Below are 17,747 nucleotides of genomic sequence, written 5' to 3'. Positions count from 1 at the left end.
CTTGTTTAGTCCTTGCAGCCATGAGCATTGGGTAGCATGGATGTTACCAGCCAATGACCGCTCCGCACAATGTGCAGGACAGGCAGGCAGACCAACACCACTAAGCTAAATCCCTGGTGACTAAAAACCATTAAAAAAATTTATAAAAAAGATACAGTATTGATGGAAAAAATTGTACCTAATGAAATGTATCTTTTTTATTACGAAATGTTTATAAATTTTTAAACAGGGATCAATTTATGTGAGCGGGTAAAGCACTAAAAATGTAGCCGACAATAATAAAAATGTAGTGTGTGCGTGTTTTTCACTTTTTTTAAAAACATTTTTTAGGTAGTACTACAACTCCCAGCATGGAACACACTGTTCCGTGATGGGAGTAGTAGTTACCTGTACTTATTGACAGATAGCCCGTTGCGATCCTCTTGTATAATGTATAGATGCGGCAGCCGCTCTTCTCTGATCCCCTTTACTGACGTATATATACACATATTCATATTTCCCGCAGAGAGCTGTGATTGGTCAGATGGTTCCAGCCAATCACAGCTCTCTGTGAGAAATCGGAATGTGTATATATACGGCGTGCAGGGGACCATAGGAGAGCGCCAGCCACTGCATCCATACATTATACAGGAGCATCACAGCAGGTGTCAGGAGTGATACCCGCAGTGATATTTCCTTAACTACAAGTACTACTACTCCCAACATGGAGTACACTCTGCTCCATGCTGGGAGCTGTATTACCTGCATTAATAGACAGATCGCAGCGGGTGTCAGAAGTTACACTCGCTGCGATCTGTCTATTAATGCAGGTACTACAGCTCCCAGCATGGAGCAGAGTGTGCTCCATGTTGGGAGTAGTAGTGCCTGCTTAAGGACACATCACAGTGGATGTCACTACTGACATCCGCTGTGATCGTCCTGTCTATAGCAGAGATGCAGAGCGGCTGTATACATCGCTCGCATCCCTGCTCTGCTCTATACTCCGGGCCGGCCACTCAATTATTGATATTTTCCTCAGAGCTGTGATTGGCTGCAACCATCCAGCCATTCACAGCTCTGGGCGGAAAATATGAATAGAACATCAGAGCAGAGGTGCGAGCGCTGTATAGAGCCGCTCCGCTTCTCTGCTATATAATGGACGATCGCATCGGGTGTCAGACAGACACCCGGGGCGATATGTCTATAGTACAGGTACTACTACTCCCAGCATGGAACAGTGTGTTCCATGCTGGGAGTAGTAGTACTACATAAAAAAAATTTAAAAAAAAAGAGAAAAAAAGTTAAACACACACACTTTACAAAAAAATGTATTAAAACTTTGTTATAAAAAATAAACATTTAGTTAAATACATTTTTACATCCCTACTACATCCTTTTTTTTTCTTTTTTTTTTTTTTTTTGGTACCCAACTATTTTGTAAAAAAAACGCAAAAGTGGCCAAAAAAGGCAAATTCCACACAAACGACAGAAAAAACGCCAAAACACAGGGAAAAACTGTGGCAGTTTTTCTGGCGTTTTTATGCCACAAAAATCGCAGGGCAAAAATCTCAGTGGAGTCCTAGCCTTAAAGAGGTATTCAGCCAATTCATAATTATTTCCTATCCACAGGATCACCAAAATAAAGGAGAAATGTTTCCCGAAATGAAGGGATCAGACCAGCGCTCCATTAACTCTCTATAGAGGGGCACTGTTCAATAAACAATGAATAGTGTGTTTGGCATGTATGTGTGTTAGCAGTGGGGGAATACTGAAGGAGGAGGCTGGGACTGCTTAGGTGTGGATGAGGGTGTGGTTGGGGGTATGTTTAGGGGCACGGCATGTCCCTTTTTACTCCAAACAAGAGTTAAGAGGTATACACTGAATCTGCAACCATGTGGACTGCAGCTGGCACTCAATTGTTAACCAAATTATGTGGCCATAGAGTCTATTCACTACTTGCCGCAGGTAAACTGCAGTCTTATCCACAATACAGCGCAGTCGCATCGTGGCCACCTAGGAGATGCTCCATGTGGCCTTAAAGGGGTTATCCAGGAATAGAAAAACAAAGCTAAATTCTTTTAAAAAAAAGGTAGACATTTCTCCCGAGGTTGGGTATGGTCTTACAACTTGGCTCCATTCACTTCAATGGAACTGAGCTGCAGAACCACACCCACCCTGGAGATAGACGGGGAGCTGTTTTTCAAAGAAATTAGCTGTTTTTCTATTCCTGGATAACCCCTTTATAACAGACCTTGCATTATCTGTGTGTAGTCTTCAGCTCAGAAGCAGCTGGAGAACAGAGATGTCGGCCCCCATCTAACAATGATAATACCCTCCAATTCAATCTCACATGTGTTAAACATTTGCAATAAACAATTCACATCCACTTACACTGTTTATGAATTTCCAAGTGAGTAATGAATTAGTAAAGATGCAGAATGTAATTCATTGAAGTCTTGTAGGAGCTTGCTGCACATATGGAATCTTTTACACGGCCGGACAGCTGTGGGGCTCGTGCAATGAAGACAAGGGCAGCTACAGAATTAGCGCTCACACAGAACCCCATGTAAATGTCTCAATAAGTAAGTGTTGGGACTGGTCCCAGTGTTTATTAGTTTCCGTGGTAACAAACTCAACAGATTGTGCAACCCCAAATCAGATAAGTGTTTACGTGGAAAAGAAAAAAGTGATTGTTTTACATAGTGAACGTGCTATGAGGGTGACATCATGAAAACTCACAGCCCCCCTCCCCTCCGCTATTACTCACTGCCAGACAAAATGATGCTCATCTATTGTGCAGAGTAATTCATCACGACTTGTTATTGTTATTGAGTGTCTGCACCATCAAAGACGCTAATAGATGCCTGAGACCTATTAGTGATCAGCAGTCACATGATGGTGGGGGCACTGCTCCACCTAAGAAAATGCAGTTCAGAGGGTCTAGCTGTGCTCTATTATGGGCAATTGTTGGATGAAAGGGTTAGGGAGATCAATAGATATAAGAGAGAAACAAGTAGATAAGAGAGACAGATGAGAACAAGATAAGCAGATAGTTATAGGAGGGAGCCTGACAGCACAAGAACTCCAGTGCAAGTAACCTGTCCTCTCCTGGGTCCACCCTGCCTTCAGTGCCTCCAAAAAACACAAAAAGTAATGATGCATTCTTCATATATAGAATACTAAATATTATATACGCAGGTACGCTGGACACACACAGCACATGCACCATGGCCACAAATGTACTCCGCCCACTGGACACACATGTGCCTCTCCTGTGGGTCTCATCACATACACATACTGGACTCCTGCAGCACAGACACTGCCCCCACACTGTTGACCATTACTACACATGAGCAGCCGACATGCTGGATCTTTGCTGTACATGTGCCTCCCATAACTAGGGCATGTACCACTAACACATAGGAAACATGCAGCAAGCGGCAGTCATGCACATATGGTGCACATGCAGAAATGACACACAGGAAATGAAGGAAACATGCAGCAAGGGGCAGTCATGCACATGCAGAAATGACACACAACACACTTGCTGTAAAGGCGGTATGTCCACCCCAGATACCCACCATATCCTGGAACTACTGGGTTTGGTGCTTGTTTTTCTAGGGGTTGTGGTGTGGAAGAGGGACCAACTGCAATAAATGTAGATGCTGCAGATCTGCGGTGCAGATTCTTTATGTCAAATCCTGAGCAAAATAACAGTACAATAGATGTGGGTTTTCATAACAACATCCATGTAGTATGTGTCCATACGGAAAAACAAGGACAAAGCGAAGCCGCAGCACAATTCACTTTCAACATAAATACACAGTGGATTTCTGATACTATGTGTCTCCTCCATCCTAAGCTGCCATACATATGAGACAGCTGTCAGAACAGTCAAGAGGTTTCCATACATAGGAGAATTGTTTTATCCCATGTTCATGGTTACAGCAGTTTTTGACAGTATTAATAGTATAGCAGTCTGTATGAACATGGAATCTCATGACCTATAACAAGGGGAAATAAGGGGAAAAAACTGATGATGGCAGCGGAGAAGAATAAGAGCCATGATGGTCTGTGTTTCAAGTCTCACAGTTTTGCATTCAGCAGATATAGAGACACATAATGTTAGAATAGTCGTCACACTTTCCTCCTTTGAGATGTCAGATAAGGGATTACTTCAAGAATTCTTTAAAGATCTCCTCATGGCAGCTGGCGTCCTGAAATCGTAACTTCAATCCCTATCTGCATTAAATAGAGACTGAGCTCCTTTCCTTGGACTGGTGACTTCTATGATGCACATACATAAAAATTACCCTTATCCTTTGTTGTATAATGCAAATATTAGTCATCTGACTTTCCTATTCGTCAATTTAGACAGAATTTCTTTAAATTCACACAAATCATGATAAGCCTTCTTAAATAGAGGTTTTTGGAAGCTTCTGGCTGGGGTAACCCCTTCTGACTACCAAGAATAATATAAACTTCTCTAAACCATGTGACCAGTTAGCCCGGACAACGTAATGTTACTGAGCAGGACTCCCAGCTGAGGGTTCAGCATCCCGTCCTGCCCTTAATGTTTCCCCATGACCGCTGAATTACAACCTTGGAGCCAGATAATCACTTGTTAGAAGAGCCACAGGAAAGGCCAAACCACCATGACGTAGCAAGGTCTTATTCCCCAACGATGTAACTGGCAGGAAGAGGAGAGAAAGCGGAAAACCAGCCAAGAATTATCTAACAGAGAAATATTAGAAAGCAGAACAACCTTCATTAGCAGATAGTGGGCCCCAGTAACTTGTTCTCTTCCTCACCGCTCTTTCCAGTGGAGTACATACACAAAAGGGGGCCCCATAGCAAAGGTCCATATGGGTCTCCTATTATGGCGTCTGATTTTGCCTCAGGACAGAAGAGTCTGGTGTTTATTTCCCCTTTGCTTTCCATATCTTGTTGGTCAATACCCCCTCCATTCATTTGCTGACAGTGTTTACCTTTAGATTAAGGAATAGGACCAACTAGTACTGGGCCCCCTTTCCCCAAGGACCCTATAGCAGCCTTATGGTCCTCCACTATGAAACGTTTGCTCTTGGCTCTTTCCATCCTTTAGATATTTAATTATTACAGGTGTTGACGATCTCTATGGTGGTTATACCATTTAAAGCCCAAGAATACCGAAACAGTGCTATCCGCATATGAAAACAAGAAGAGTGCACTGGAGCATCTGATGGGCACCCTAAAGGGGTACTCAAATCACAGAGATTTATGGCATAGCCACCTCTGGGACATTTACTACAGTAAGCTAAAATAAACATACATCCACTATCTCCACTACATTCAGGCAGAGAATGAATGGATAGGTAGACACAGCTCTCTCCAAACCTTTCTATGTTAGTTACAGAGACAGCTCAGCAAGTCTGTGACCACCTTTTATTTAGCTGGTAGAGTGTTAAACGTACTTCCCGCATTCCATGTATCTTCCGTACTGATGGCTTCTGGTGCTTGCTGCTTCCTGGTTCTTGTGATGTGTCATCCCTGCAGGTACTACCTGTCTGACCAATCACTGAGCCAGGAAGCAGCAGTGATGAGCAGAGATCAGGAGCCATCAGTAAGTGAGCATAACTTCTTCCATGGACAACCCCTTTAATGTAATTTCAGACTTTCAACAATAGAGGGGTACTCCAGTGGAATTCTTTTTTTAAATGAACTGGTGCCAGAAAGTTAAACAGATTTGTAAATTACTTCTATTAAACAATCTTAATCCTTCCAGTACTTGTCAGCTGCTGTATGCTCCACAGGAAGTTCTTTTCTTTTTGAATTTCTTTTCGGTCTGACCACAATGATCTCTGCTGACACCTCTGTCAATGTCAGGAACTGTCCAGAGCAGGAGAGGTTTGCTATGGAGATTTGCTCCTACGCTGGACAGTTCCTGATACAGATAGAGGTGTCAGCAGAGAGCACTGTGATCAGACAGAAAAGAAATTCAAAAAGAAAAGAACTTCCTGTGGAGCATACAGCAGCTGATAAGTACTGGAAGGATTAAGATTTTTATATAGAAGTAATTTATAAATCTGTTTAACTTTCTGCCACCAGTTAATTTAAAGAATTTTTTTTTCCACCAGAGTACCCCTTTTAAAGGGAAGGTGTCATCAGAAAATGACCTATTGTTTATATTCTTTTGGTAACAGTATTTTTTCTATTTTACTATCTATATTTTAAAATAATTCTAAAAATTTAGCAGTTTCAATTCTGACCACAAGGTCTAAAACTAAGCAGATATTTTCCGTCTTCTCCTTATTGTTACAGGCAGAAGAAGTACAGTGAAAGGTGACACCAAATGTATAGATAACAGAGGTTCACACAGTAGCTGCTACTCACAGTCCAGCCTTCCACTTCCCTGAGAAATAACTTCTGTGAAGGCCACTGAACACACTCAGACACTTCTTCCCATTCATGTCAATAGGACAGCACCTGTCTATTGTTGTATATCTCTAAAACAAGTTAAGGCAAGATGTCAACCCCCCCCCCCCCATATAATGTACAAAAATTTAACAAAATAATTACAGTCAGGAAGTAGAAACAGATTAGAAAAAAGTTATCTTGCTCTTCATCCAGTGTCCCTTCTTTTTAAAAACTTCAGATCAGACTTGTCCCTGGCTGTTAGGCAACTGGTTGCAGCAGGAGCTCTCCCCCGATATTCTGTCAACAGCAGCAGCCAAGGGACGCCAAGCCTACAGACTGACAAAAGTTTCAAAAGTTTTTCTTTCGTTCACTTTTATAATTTGCTTTTGGAAGGAAATCACCCAGACAGGATCCACAAAAGTCAAGGGGCGAAGAAGCAAACTGAAAATTATCAGGACATTTACCGCTTCCCATACTATGTGCTCCAGGTTGTATTCCTGCCACATGTGCATTACACACACCCTCAAAGTTTAATATTTACCATCAGACATATACATAAAATAAGGGGCTAATGAAAAGCAGCTGGAGATCCCGGCCTCAACAGAAAAGCCATTGATGGGCTTAGGACCCTCAGTTGACAAGTAACAATGTCTTCTGTCATGTAGGATAATTAGTAACAGGTGAAAGGGTCTTTCCTCCGCATACACGGCATGTATGTCATTTCTGAGGTATGTTCTCCTCTGTCGCCCAGGCTAGCCCATTCCTGCCCCTGGGATTACTGGGAATGACAGATAATTTACATTCATTCATAGGATAGGAGATTTGATTGACAGCTGCCAGTCACTGCGTCTGCATTTATGAATTCTAGACCGCAAATATTGAACTAAAAGAATCAGTTCACTGACATCTCACTGCTACTAACATGGTTCATAAGTGCTTGAGGAGGATTTTGTTTGCATTATAGACATGTTTATTGCTAAGGAACATTCCTCCTGTTATCACTTGGACAATGTCTGGGTTGCGTGAAGAATAAATACACTTATATGAGGAATTGTTAAGAACTGTCACAGAGAATGTGTGCTACAGTGTCCTAGCACCAGGTATGCTTTACCAGCTTAGCCATAGCAGGAGTATGTTTCCTTGTTTATGCTGCCACAAGGACAAGCAACTAAGCTGAAGACTGTGCACTGTATACAACATAACACTGGGGAAAACCATAGTGTACTACTGACAAAGTAGGTAGGATGTAGTGACTATACATTACTATAAAAGCCTGGGTGAATTAATGGTTGCTCCACAGCTTCTGAAAATGGTTGTGGTAACACATTACACCATGGATCCACCATGAATTCCTTATAATGGAATAGAGAGAACCACAGATACGGGCATCTTCCTCTCTGGAGGTTATACTGTGGGCCCCAGAAGTGAAGCAATGTGACAATATGGCCCATGGACAAAAAAGGAATCTGCACCCCACTTCTAAAGGTGCACATCCCAAAAAATTTACACATTTTAGGCCAAAATTCCACTGTTTCTTTATCAAGTATACTAAATTTGGATTTGGTTACTAGAAAAGTGCCAGTGCCTCTTTTTTTAATTTAAAAATGCCACTAAATCCCCACAACACTGCACAGTAATATTCAGGTTACTGCATGGGATATTTCATGGATAGATTTTTATGGGTACATGGAAAAGTAGTGGCTATTTTACTAAGTCTCAAATGTCACTTTTTCTGCCATCAGAAACACGTAGGTATGCTGTTGTAAATGGCCACCGGTATTTACAAGAATAGCTTGCATATATCTTAACATCTCAGCCTCTAAAGTATTTCTCCCATATGCTGTAAGCAGGCTACCTACTGGCAATTATTTGATGAAGCAGGCCGCCTATATGCGTTTTTTCTTTGAGGCAGGACTCCTATCTGCAGTTTTTCGATAAAGCAGGCCTCCTATCTGCAGTTTTTCGATAAAGCAGGCCTCCTATCTGCAGTTTTTCGATAAAGCAGGCCTCCTATCTGCAGTTTTTCGATAAAGCAGGCCTCCTATCTGCAGTATTTCTATTAAGTAGGCCACCAAATCTGCAGTATTTGTCTAAAGCAGGCCTCCTATCTGCAGTAGGTCTGTGAAGCATAGTAACATAGTAATATAGCTCATAAGGGTGAAAAAAGACCAGAGTCCATCAAGTTCAACCTATATCCCTAATAAGTTGAGGTGATCCAGAGGAAGGCAAAAAAACTTCATCTTAGAGGTAAAAATTCCTTCCCGACTCCAAATATGGCATCAGAATAAATCCCTGGATCAATGTTCTGTCCCTATAAATCTAGTATACATAACCAGCGATGTTATTATTCTCCAAAAATGCATCCAGACCCCTTTTAAATTCATTTACAGAGTTCACCATGACCCACCTCCTCAGGCAGAGAGTTCCATAGTCTCACTGCTCTTACAGTAAAGAACCCCCGTCTGTGCTGGTGTAGAAACCTTCTTTCCTCTAGACGTAGAGGATGCCCCCTTGTTATAGATACAGTCCTTTATATCTTTCTTGTACACTGGTGCCCAGTACTGTACACAGTATTCTATGTGTGATCTGCCCAGTATTGTACACAGAAAAATCCAGATATACAACATCCAGCGATTCTCCCTGGTCCAGTTTGGAGCTCACCTCCTCATAAATGCTGATCAGGTTAGTTTGACAGGACAGATCCCTCATAAAGCCATGCTTATATGGAGTCATATATTTATTGTTATCAAGATACTCCAAAATAGCATCTCTTAGAAAACCCTCAAACAATTTACATACAAAGGAGGTTAAACTAGCAGGCCTATAATTTCCGGGGGCTCACCTTGACACCTTTTAAAATATTGGCACCACATTTGCTATGCGCCAGTCCTGGGGAACCCTCCCTGTCACAATAGGGTCCTTGAATATTAAAAATAGGGGCATTCCGGCCCCAAGACATATTATCCCCTATCCAAAGGATGATGTCTGATCGTGGGGGGGGTCCCGCTGCTGGGGACCCCCCGCAATCTAGCATGCAGCACCCACCTGTAAATACTGCTGGAAGCGCAGGAGGTTCTCAGTCTTTTGCCTCCCGACCACAGGGACGGAATATCATGACGTCACGACTTAGCCCCCATGTGACATCATGCCCCGCCCCCTCAATGCAAGTCTATGGGAGGGGGCGTGATGGCGATCACACCCCCTCCCATAGACTTGCATTGAGGGCGTGAAGCGTGACGTCACACGAGGGCGGAGTCGTGACATCACAATAATCCGTTCCCGTGGTCGGGAGGCAAAAGACTGAGAACCTCCAGCACTTCCGTCAGTACTTACAGGTGGGTGCTGCATGCTAGATTGTGGGGGTCCCAAGCGGTGGGACCCCCCCCACGATCAGACATCTTATCCCCTATCCTTTGGATAGGGAATAAGATGTATGGGGCTGGAGTACCCCTTTAAAGAACATTTTGGGGTTAATTTTACTCTTTAGCAATGAGTCTTTGTCTCTACTTTTGCGGCTTTTATCTGGTTTTAACATATTCTACATTTTTCTCTATAGCTTTTTAATGCTTCTTCACTGCTTTCTTGTTTTAGTAGTTTAAATGCTTTATTTTTGTCATTTATTGCCCCTTAACATTTGTATTCATCCACATTTGTTTTCTTCTGTTCCTGACCCTTTTATTCCCATAAGGTATATGCATCTTACAGTGAGAATTTAAGAAGCAAAGAAAGTAGATCCAGCTCACCCCAAATTGTGCGCACGGACAGGACCAGGACTCGTCCGTATATATGCAAAAGAAAGGAAGATGTCCAGCGCACACACGTGTAAAATGGAACTTCTAAGATATTTTCAAGTTTCCCATTTAGTGTCAGTATTCTTGTTTTTCAGGACATTATCCCATTTTATATTGTTATGGGCTTCTCTGATTGATCAAACTTCGCCTTCCTAAAGTTAATTGTTTTTGTGGCCCCTCAAGAGATTCCCTTATTGCAGAACAAGTTATTATGTATTATATTTTAATCACTATTTCCTAGTTGTCCTACTACCTGCACATTAGTTACTTTGTCAGGTCTGTTGGTTAATATATTTAGTCCAATATTAAGCAGGCCACCTATCTGCAGAAGCTCTGTGAAGCAGGCCACCTATCTTCAGAAACTGTAGCATAAGAAAAAAAAAAAAAAAAATGGACATTTAAGGACACAGAGACCTGAAAAGCACCAGTGTAATAGACATGCAAAAAAAAAATAAATAAATAAAAATACCGCTACCCTGCATAATGATCACTTACCTAAGTTTATTACCTTAAAACATTTCATTAGAATTCAGTTTTGGCTTTCGTCCTTCACATGAGACATCTGTGTATGAATTTAGGTAGGACTGTTGCCACTGACATATGTCACCTCTAGACCCACATTTATACATATGTGGGTCTAGAGGTGTGGCCGGCTGGCTAACACTCCGTTACCTTTCTGTGGTGGGCTGTTTTCTGCACTGAGGTCAGTGGTGATGATGGCAAGGCTAAAATTATGGCTTTTGGCAAAAAAAATAAAAAATAAAAAAAAACTCTCCCTGTGTGTTCCAATCCACACAAAAACCTTTAGAACATCCTTAGATGGCAGCTGCAGTGTCAACTTCATTGTTGTTACCAGTCACTTACACAGCAGCTCAAGTTATACTCGATCCTACGGGGAAAAATTCCTGCACGGTTGTCAAATACATAAACCTAAAAGTACCTTTTTATTGTTAATTTCACTCCCATCATGTTTCAGGGTGAAGTACAATTTTTACATTTAATGGTTACTCAAGTTAGAGCATAACTACTGCACAAATACTTTTTTGGTATATGAAAATACATATTACCTTGTTATTTATCTTATTACAGGAAAGTAACCTTTTCCAAAAGTATTAAAGGGGTACTCCGCCCCTAGACATCTTATTCCCTATCCAAAGGATAGGGAATAAGATGTCTGATTGCGGGGGTCCCTCCGCTGGGGTCCATCCGCCATTCGCTCTGTGCACTGGATGTCTGGGGTGCCGTGATCAGATATCTTATCCCCTATCCTTTGGATATTGGATAAGATGTCGAGGGGTGGAGTACCCCTTTAAGTTCCCCTCACCTTGGTTGTCATGAATGCTCAGACACCTTCACAGTTATCAAAAAATGTGTCTAGTTTAAAACAATAAGTACTAAACAAAGAGGAAGGGAGAGGAGTGAGGTTCACCTGCAGCTCACACAATGTATCAATGAAACGGCGGTGTCTCGGGGGGGGGGGGGGGGGGGAGGACATCAGGCTGATTGCAATAATAGGAATGTTTAAAAAAAAATCACTTTAAAAAAAAAGGAGAGGTGAATATAAAAATCTTTGTAAAATACCTTAAAATAGAAAAAAAAAAATGACTCTTCCTTCTTTTTTCAGGCTCCTGTCCCCCTCCCTCCTAAACTCATCATTTACTCTGAAAAACAGGTTTAATCTATCTTAATACTGATCAGCAAACTGAAGTTTTAGATAACAGCTGCCCATAGAAATCTATGGATGTACAAAGTTGTGTGTGCAAACTATAGTCGTTTTTGAAGTCAAGCAAGTTTTTTCTCCATAGGAATTACAATAGCAATACAATTATCTGAAGAAGGTCTATATATTGACCAAAACATCATTTATGTTTATGGGTTGCAAACCAATAAATACTATAAAGAATTAAAGTGGTACTCCGATGGAATTTTTTTTAATCAACTAGTGCCAGAAAGTTAAACAGATTTGTAAATTACTTCTATTAAAAAATCTTAACCCTTCCAGTACTTATCAGCTGTTGTATGCTCCACAGCATTCTTTTCTTTTTGAATTTCATTTCTTTCTGACCAGTGCTCTCTGCTGACACCTCTGTCCATGTCAGAAACTGTCCAGAGCATCCCCATAGCAAACCTCTCCTGCTCTGGACAGTTCCTGAAAAGGACAGAGGTGTCAGAAGAAAACACTGTGGTCAAACAGAAAGGAAATTCAAAAAGAAAACAACTTTCTCTGTAGAATATAGCAGCTGATAAGTACTGGAAGGTTTAAGATTTTTCAATAGAAGTAGTTTACCAATCTGTTTAACTTTCTGGCACCAGTTGATTTAAAAGAAAATGTTTTCCAGCGGAGTACCCCTTTTACATTATTCCAGAGTGCCGAGTTAATTTGTACATGGAAGAAAAGGGTGGTACCCTACTCGTGCACCACCAATACTCCTCTGAATGCTGTATTACAATGTACATTTGAAATCTATGCAGAGAGGCCCAAGTGGGAGGGGGGGGGGGCAACTTGAGAGAGACAAAGACAAAGCAAGAGACACACAGTGACTGCAGGAGTTTGTAGTGATATATCCCACCACAGTGCTGGATTACAGTTTACACTAGTCATTACTACTCTATTCATAATGTCATCCATTTGTTATACAGGGGAGCAGAATCCCCTCTTCTGTGTGTGTGTGTGTGTGTGTGTGTGTGTATGTGGGAGACATTGTAGCATTTAGTCAAACTAGCTCAGGGACTACTGAAAATCAAACACTGAAGGGGTGAACATGTCCCATACAAGCATTATATTGTTCAGAAATAATGCTGCTCCTCATGTACGACCAGAACCTATCCTGAAAAGCTAGACTGATATGCTTATCCTTGTTCACAGGATGCTTAGTATTTTTCCATTATTGTTGTTTGTATGTTTTTAATGGGAATAAATTAGACGCAACCTTTTTAAATGTACACGTCGATTCTTAGTCAAGCTTTTGTGGGTTACATCGGCTTTTGGAGAGTAGTTTAGGCCAGTTGTCTCCAAACTGTGGACCTCCAGATGTTGCAAAACTACAACTTTTAGTTTGCCACATCTGAAGGGCCACAGTTTGGAGACGGCTGCTTTAGACCATAAAAACTGAGGAGAGGTGAGCCAGCCTTATAAACTATTGTTGGATATATATATCTAAAAGCACAGAGGAAACCAAATAATAAAAGTCCCAAGTCCGATCCTCCTAGAAAAATATTGTACTTATTGTACTTTTGACCTAGAGAAAAGTTCTGAACTCAAGGACAAAAACTTTAATTTTCATGAAAATAAATTTTTCAAAAATACCAAGCTGACATAAAACTATGAAGATTGCTCAACGCGCCAGCGACCAGAAGGACAGTTCTGCCTTTTATCATGTCAACAACAAGCCGCGTTGCCTTGCTACAAATATCTGAAATTTGGATCCCAAAATGTGTTGCTCCGATTACAGTTTTTTCCATTCCAAGGACAAGTTTAGGCTTTTACATACCACAATAATGAAGTAATATGTTTATCCACATTAATTTTTTTGCTTTATTGTTTTAACTCTTTCCGTATTAAATGAAAAAAAAGAAACCACAGCGGACATAAAAAAATGACTGTGGACTTTATGAACCTGTTTCAGAGGACCCTCGTAGACGCTTTTTCAGACAGGTAAGCTCCAGAGACCAGGCACCATAAATGGTCTGCCTTGTGTTCCCATATAACATCATCCATCGCCCTAACTAAAGCATGGCTAAGGGTTATAAGTCATTATATGTAATGTTAAAGTATCCAGAGGGTAATAACCTTGCATAGTACGTGGATTTTACTTTTTACAACTGTAGTATTTCAAGTAATCATCACATGAACGCATGTTACTTGTTAAAGCCTGACACCATCAATACAAATAGGAAGAAGTCAGTGGGGCTTGGATTGTAGGGAATTTAAGGTGTTAGCTTTTTGCATGTGTAAGTGCAAGAACAGCAATTCCTTAAACAGGCTTGTCTTGCTAAGAAAAGAACAGCACCACCCCTGTAATCAGGTTGTGTGTGGTATTACAATTTAATGTTAGTGAAACCAAGCTGCAATACCGCACACGACCCGAGGACAGGGGTGGTACTCTGTTTTGAAGTAATGAGCTGTGTCTTTTTAAGCCTGGATAACCTGTTTAAGATTTCAGCACATCCACAAATTATATAGACAGCCTAATCATTATACCAAGAACATTGTAATGCTTTATATTTCCTGCGGAAGTGCTGTAAGGAAATTGTGTACTTCAGCTGCCATCTTGACTAGAGTACCATCCATGTAGGGCACCACATGATCAACTCATCATTCGGACTTTTCTAACAAAAATGTGTTTTTCCAAATTGATCAACAGGAAATGTGGATTAGGAGGAAAGGGGAGTGGTTCGAGTGCCACTTAAAACTGCACCAAACTTATATGTGATTTAAACTTTAGACTAAACAGTCTACAGATGTGCTAAATGTATCAAACAGCCTGAGCCACTTTGGTAAATTTGGCTCATTTTTTATACTGTCTAGTGGAAGTATTTGGGTGCCTATAAACACCGGATCAACTGAAGATTTGAATTTGTGATCCGCTACAGCAGATTCTACAAGGCAATTCTTATGTATTTGATTGGCTGTCAATTATGTCATTGACAGGCAAAATAAAGTTATTGCGTAAATAAAGTTATTTTTAGCCCCGTTTGCCTGGGCATACGTCATGTGTACTTCCTCCACATTTATGAAAGAGGTGCACGTTCTTCATAAATAAGAAAGTAGCTTAGATGTAGACAAGTTTCTAATTGGGTCTGGGCTGGTGAGAGATTGCACAAAATTTAGCAGAAAAAAAAAAAAAAAAGTTGCAGTTGATAAATCACCGACCACTGCAAAAAGCTAACCATGCCACACTAGATTGCTTTCTTGAAAGATTTTTAATGATTCGATCAAAACTGTTTCGATGTGTTTTTAACGCACAAAAAAAGCTATAAATAAAACCAATGATAAATTCCCCCCATTACCTTGTAAAATCTGCACCTGTAGATCAACAACTTAAAATTTGCAGCGTTTCCAATGTGTGTTAACTTCCCACCTTAGGACTTGTTCACACAAGCAGATTTGCAAGCGAATGGGGGCAGACGCTCCTAAGGAAGATTTTCGTCAACAGAATTTCATTGGCTTCAATGGAGTCTACGGCAGATTGTCTGTAGAGTCCCCCTACATTCAAATACGTCTGCTAGCAAATATGCCTATGTAAACGAGCCCCTAGACAGTATTTGTAACTCGGCACCATTGAATTATAGACTCTCTTACACAAGATTCTAATTCTACAAGGGTTAGCGCTGGGATTATTGTTGGATTAATTGGAAAATTTCAGAATTATTGAGTCATCTGTGCATTTTAAGATGGTCCAAAACTAAAAAAGAAAAACAAAAAAAACTAAAAAACGAACTAAAGCCAGCAGTGAAGAGTGTAATAGCCTGCACAGCTCATCTTTTCCTCCCTGGAGTCCTTGTGTATAACATGGTTAACAAACTAACAAGAAGAAGGTTTATTTAGGATAAACACTGAACAGGAATGATCCCCCACCACCACCAAAAAGGTCTAAAGTTCTTTTGTTTTACTGAAGAAAGTGACTACACATGTGCTGTGAATCTGTAAAAACGATCTCCTTAAATGACGTACCATAAAAATACTTTTATTTGGTTTCTGTGGTTTACATAAAGGAAAAAAAACACTCTCCATATGGAAAATGGAATATTTGTGAACAGTGTCTGAATTCTTCTGTTGTGTCACGTGGGATGCAGAATACATGTGTGCATTTGGGGGCCCCCCGGGCTGTCACTACACCATTTAGTTATGTACTGTTCGTGCCGGGGTCCTTTATATATTATATACACAGATCGCTATCTTCTAAATAACATAACTTCAGGGAGAAGTATACAGTATGGTTTTTATTTTTAGAAAACTAAAGTATATAAACTTCATACCTGCAAGATCTTCCTTCGAGGAGACCAGACGAGGAGAACTGTTTCCAGGTTCGATCCTTAATGAAAGCCTGAAAGACAAAAGAAATATGTAAGTTAAAGAGTAAAAGAGATAGATACAAGATTTATTTTATCGACACACCTCACCATAGGCTATACCTAGTATTGTGGAGGAGGAAGGTGGGATCTAGGATCCACAAAAAAGCGGTGCTTGGTAGCGCTCGTTTCCAGTGAGAGATGTGAAGTTGTAATCCACGGACTCGGGTATAGCATAGGGCAAAAAGTCTTTATTCGTGCAGGTAATTACAAAGGGATAACGCATTTCGAGCGGCGGAGACCCCATCTTCGTCAGATCCAATTGTGTGTTGGGATGGGTTCCCGTCACATTTATACAGAAAAAACCCGCGAAAATACACTGGCGGGTCAAATTGCACTGATCAATATACATAGTATTTAAATGCACATATCAAAAATCAATCGTATATACAAAAACATTAAAAGAATTTTCAGTAAAAGAAAGGAGGGGAAAATGAAAAGGAAAAAAGAATAAAAAATAATTTGCTATCTCCTAAATCCTAGGTTGAGGTTTCAGGTGGCTCCCTTGCTTGGGCCGCCTATGATCGTAACGGAGCTCAGTGGTCCAGTACCATGGTTCCTGGCAAGATGGGAGAAGCAGACAACAGACGGCAGAGATGGGAGACCCTTTCCACCGGCAGAGGATCACTTTGGACGGAGGTCAGATCGCTGTGTCAGCGGAACACTGTCAAACATATTACATCTGGTATTCTTCAAATCGGAAGGTACAGAGGATCGAGGGGAATGGGTGAAACATCGAATTTAAAAGCAATTACTTGACTGCATGGAAGAAATGTATCTTTAGTCCTGGTTCTAATGTATCTTTATACCCGGTTTATAGAAGAAGTTCCGGGTGGTTCCCAGTAATAGGTTACTCCGAGCTATGAAAGGGTTGAATCAACACATCCCATGATCACCAGGAGGAAAAAGGGATGCAAGATGGACATCGGTAAGTGGTCGGCGAAATACAGTGAAATTTGCTGTGTCAGAATGTTGCATCTATTTCAAAGTGAGATGCACATATATATATATATATATTCAAGTGGTCTTTTTGGACTATGTATCCATAGTAGTAGGTTTCCTGGAGTTTTATTGTAACAGTATTAGTTGTATGCTGGCTCCCTTGGGCCCTAGAGTGTTCGTTATTTGTGATAGTTCTCGCATCTATGGCTGTATTGGGCTAGATGTTATATTCCACTAGACACAGTCAAATTGTTTCAATATATGAGTTCTACTGCCTCATTAAGACCATGGGGTTGAAGTGATTCCAACCCATATATCCAGAACATTTCCCTTTTTGCTAGGGCTTCTGATTGATTAGTGATGTGGCTGGGAATGTGATCAATTGGAATGATGGAAAATGGATTTACAACATCTTTATGTTTTAGAGTGAGCCTTTCTTGATGTTACTTCTATGTTGGTTGGTCTTCGGGTGCAGTTTCTGTGACGTACGACAAACATATTGCAGCCCACAGCAGCAATTGATCAGATAGATCACATGTTGGGACTGGCAGGTAAGATGGAATTGTA

General features: G+C 40.8%; 1 protein-coding gene across 7 annotated transcripts in view; it reads right to left on the bottom strand.

Moving 5' to 3' along the window:
* The window catches only part of RALGPS1 (Ral GEF with PH domain and SH3 binding motif 1), a 409,196-nt gene that overhangs the window by 56,777 nt on the left and 334,672 nt on the right, over positions 1–17,747 (bottom strand). For 4 of the 7 annotated variants that reach the window (XM_056538115.1, XM_056538117.1, XM_056538118.1 and 1 more), the window contains exons 12-13: positions 16,146–16,213; positions 3,561–3,680 (exon numbers count right to left, since the gene is read on the bottom strand). In XM_056538115.1, the coding sequence (XP_056394090.1) occupies positions 3,561–3,680; positions 16,146–16,213 (188 nt within the window). The remainder of the gene's footprint in view (positions 1–3,560; positions 3,681–16,145; positions 16,214–17,747) is intronic. The other 3 variants (XM_056538119.1, XM_056538120.1, XM_056538122.1) reach the window with 1 other exon arrangement.

Source organism: Hyla sarda, chromosome 9, assembly GCF_029499605.1.
Source record: "Hyla sarda isolate aHylSar1 chromosome 9, aHylSar1.hap1, whole genome shotgun sequence".
Lineage (NCBI taxonomy): Eukaryota > Metazoa > Chordata > Amphibia > Anura > Hylidae > Hyla > Hyla sarda.
This window is presented reverse-complemented; position numbering and strand designations above follow the sequence as displayed.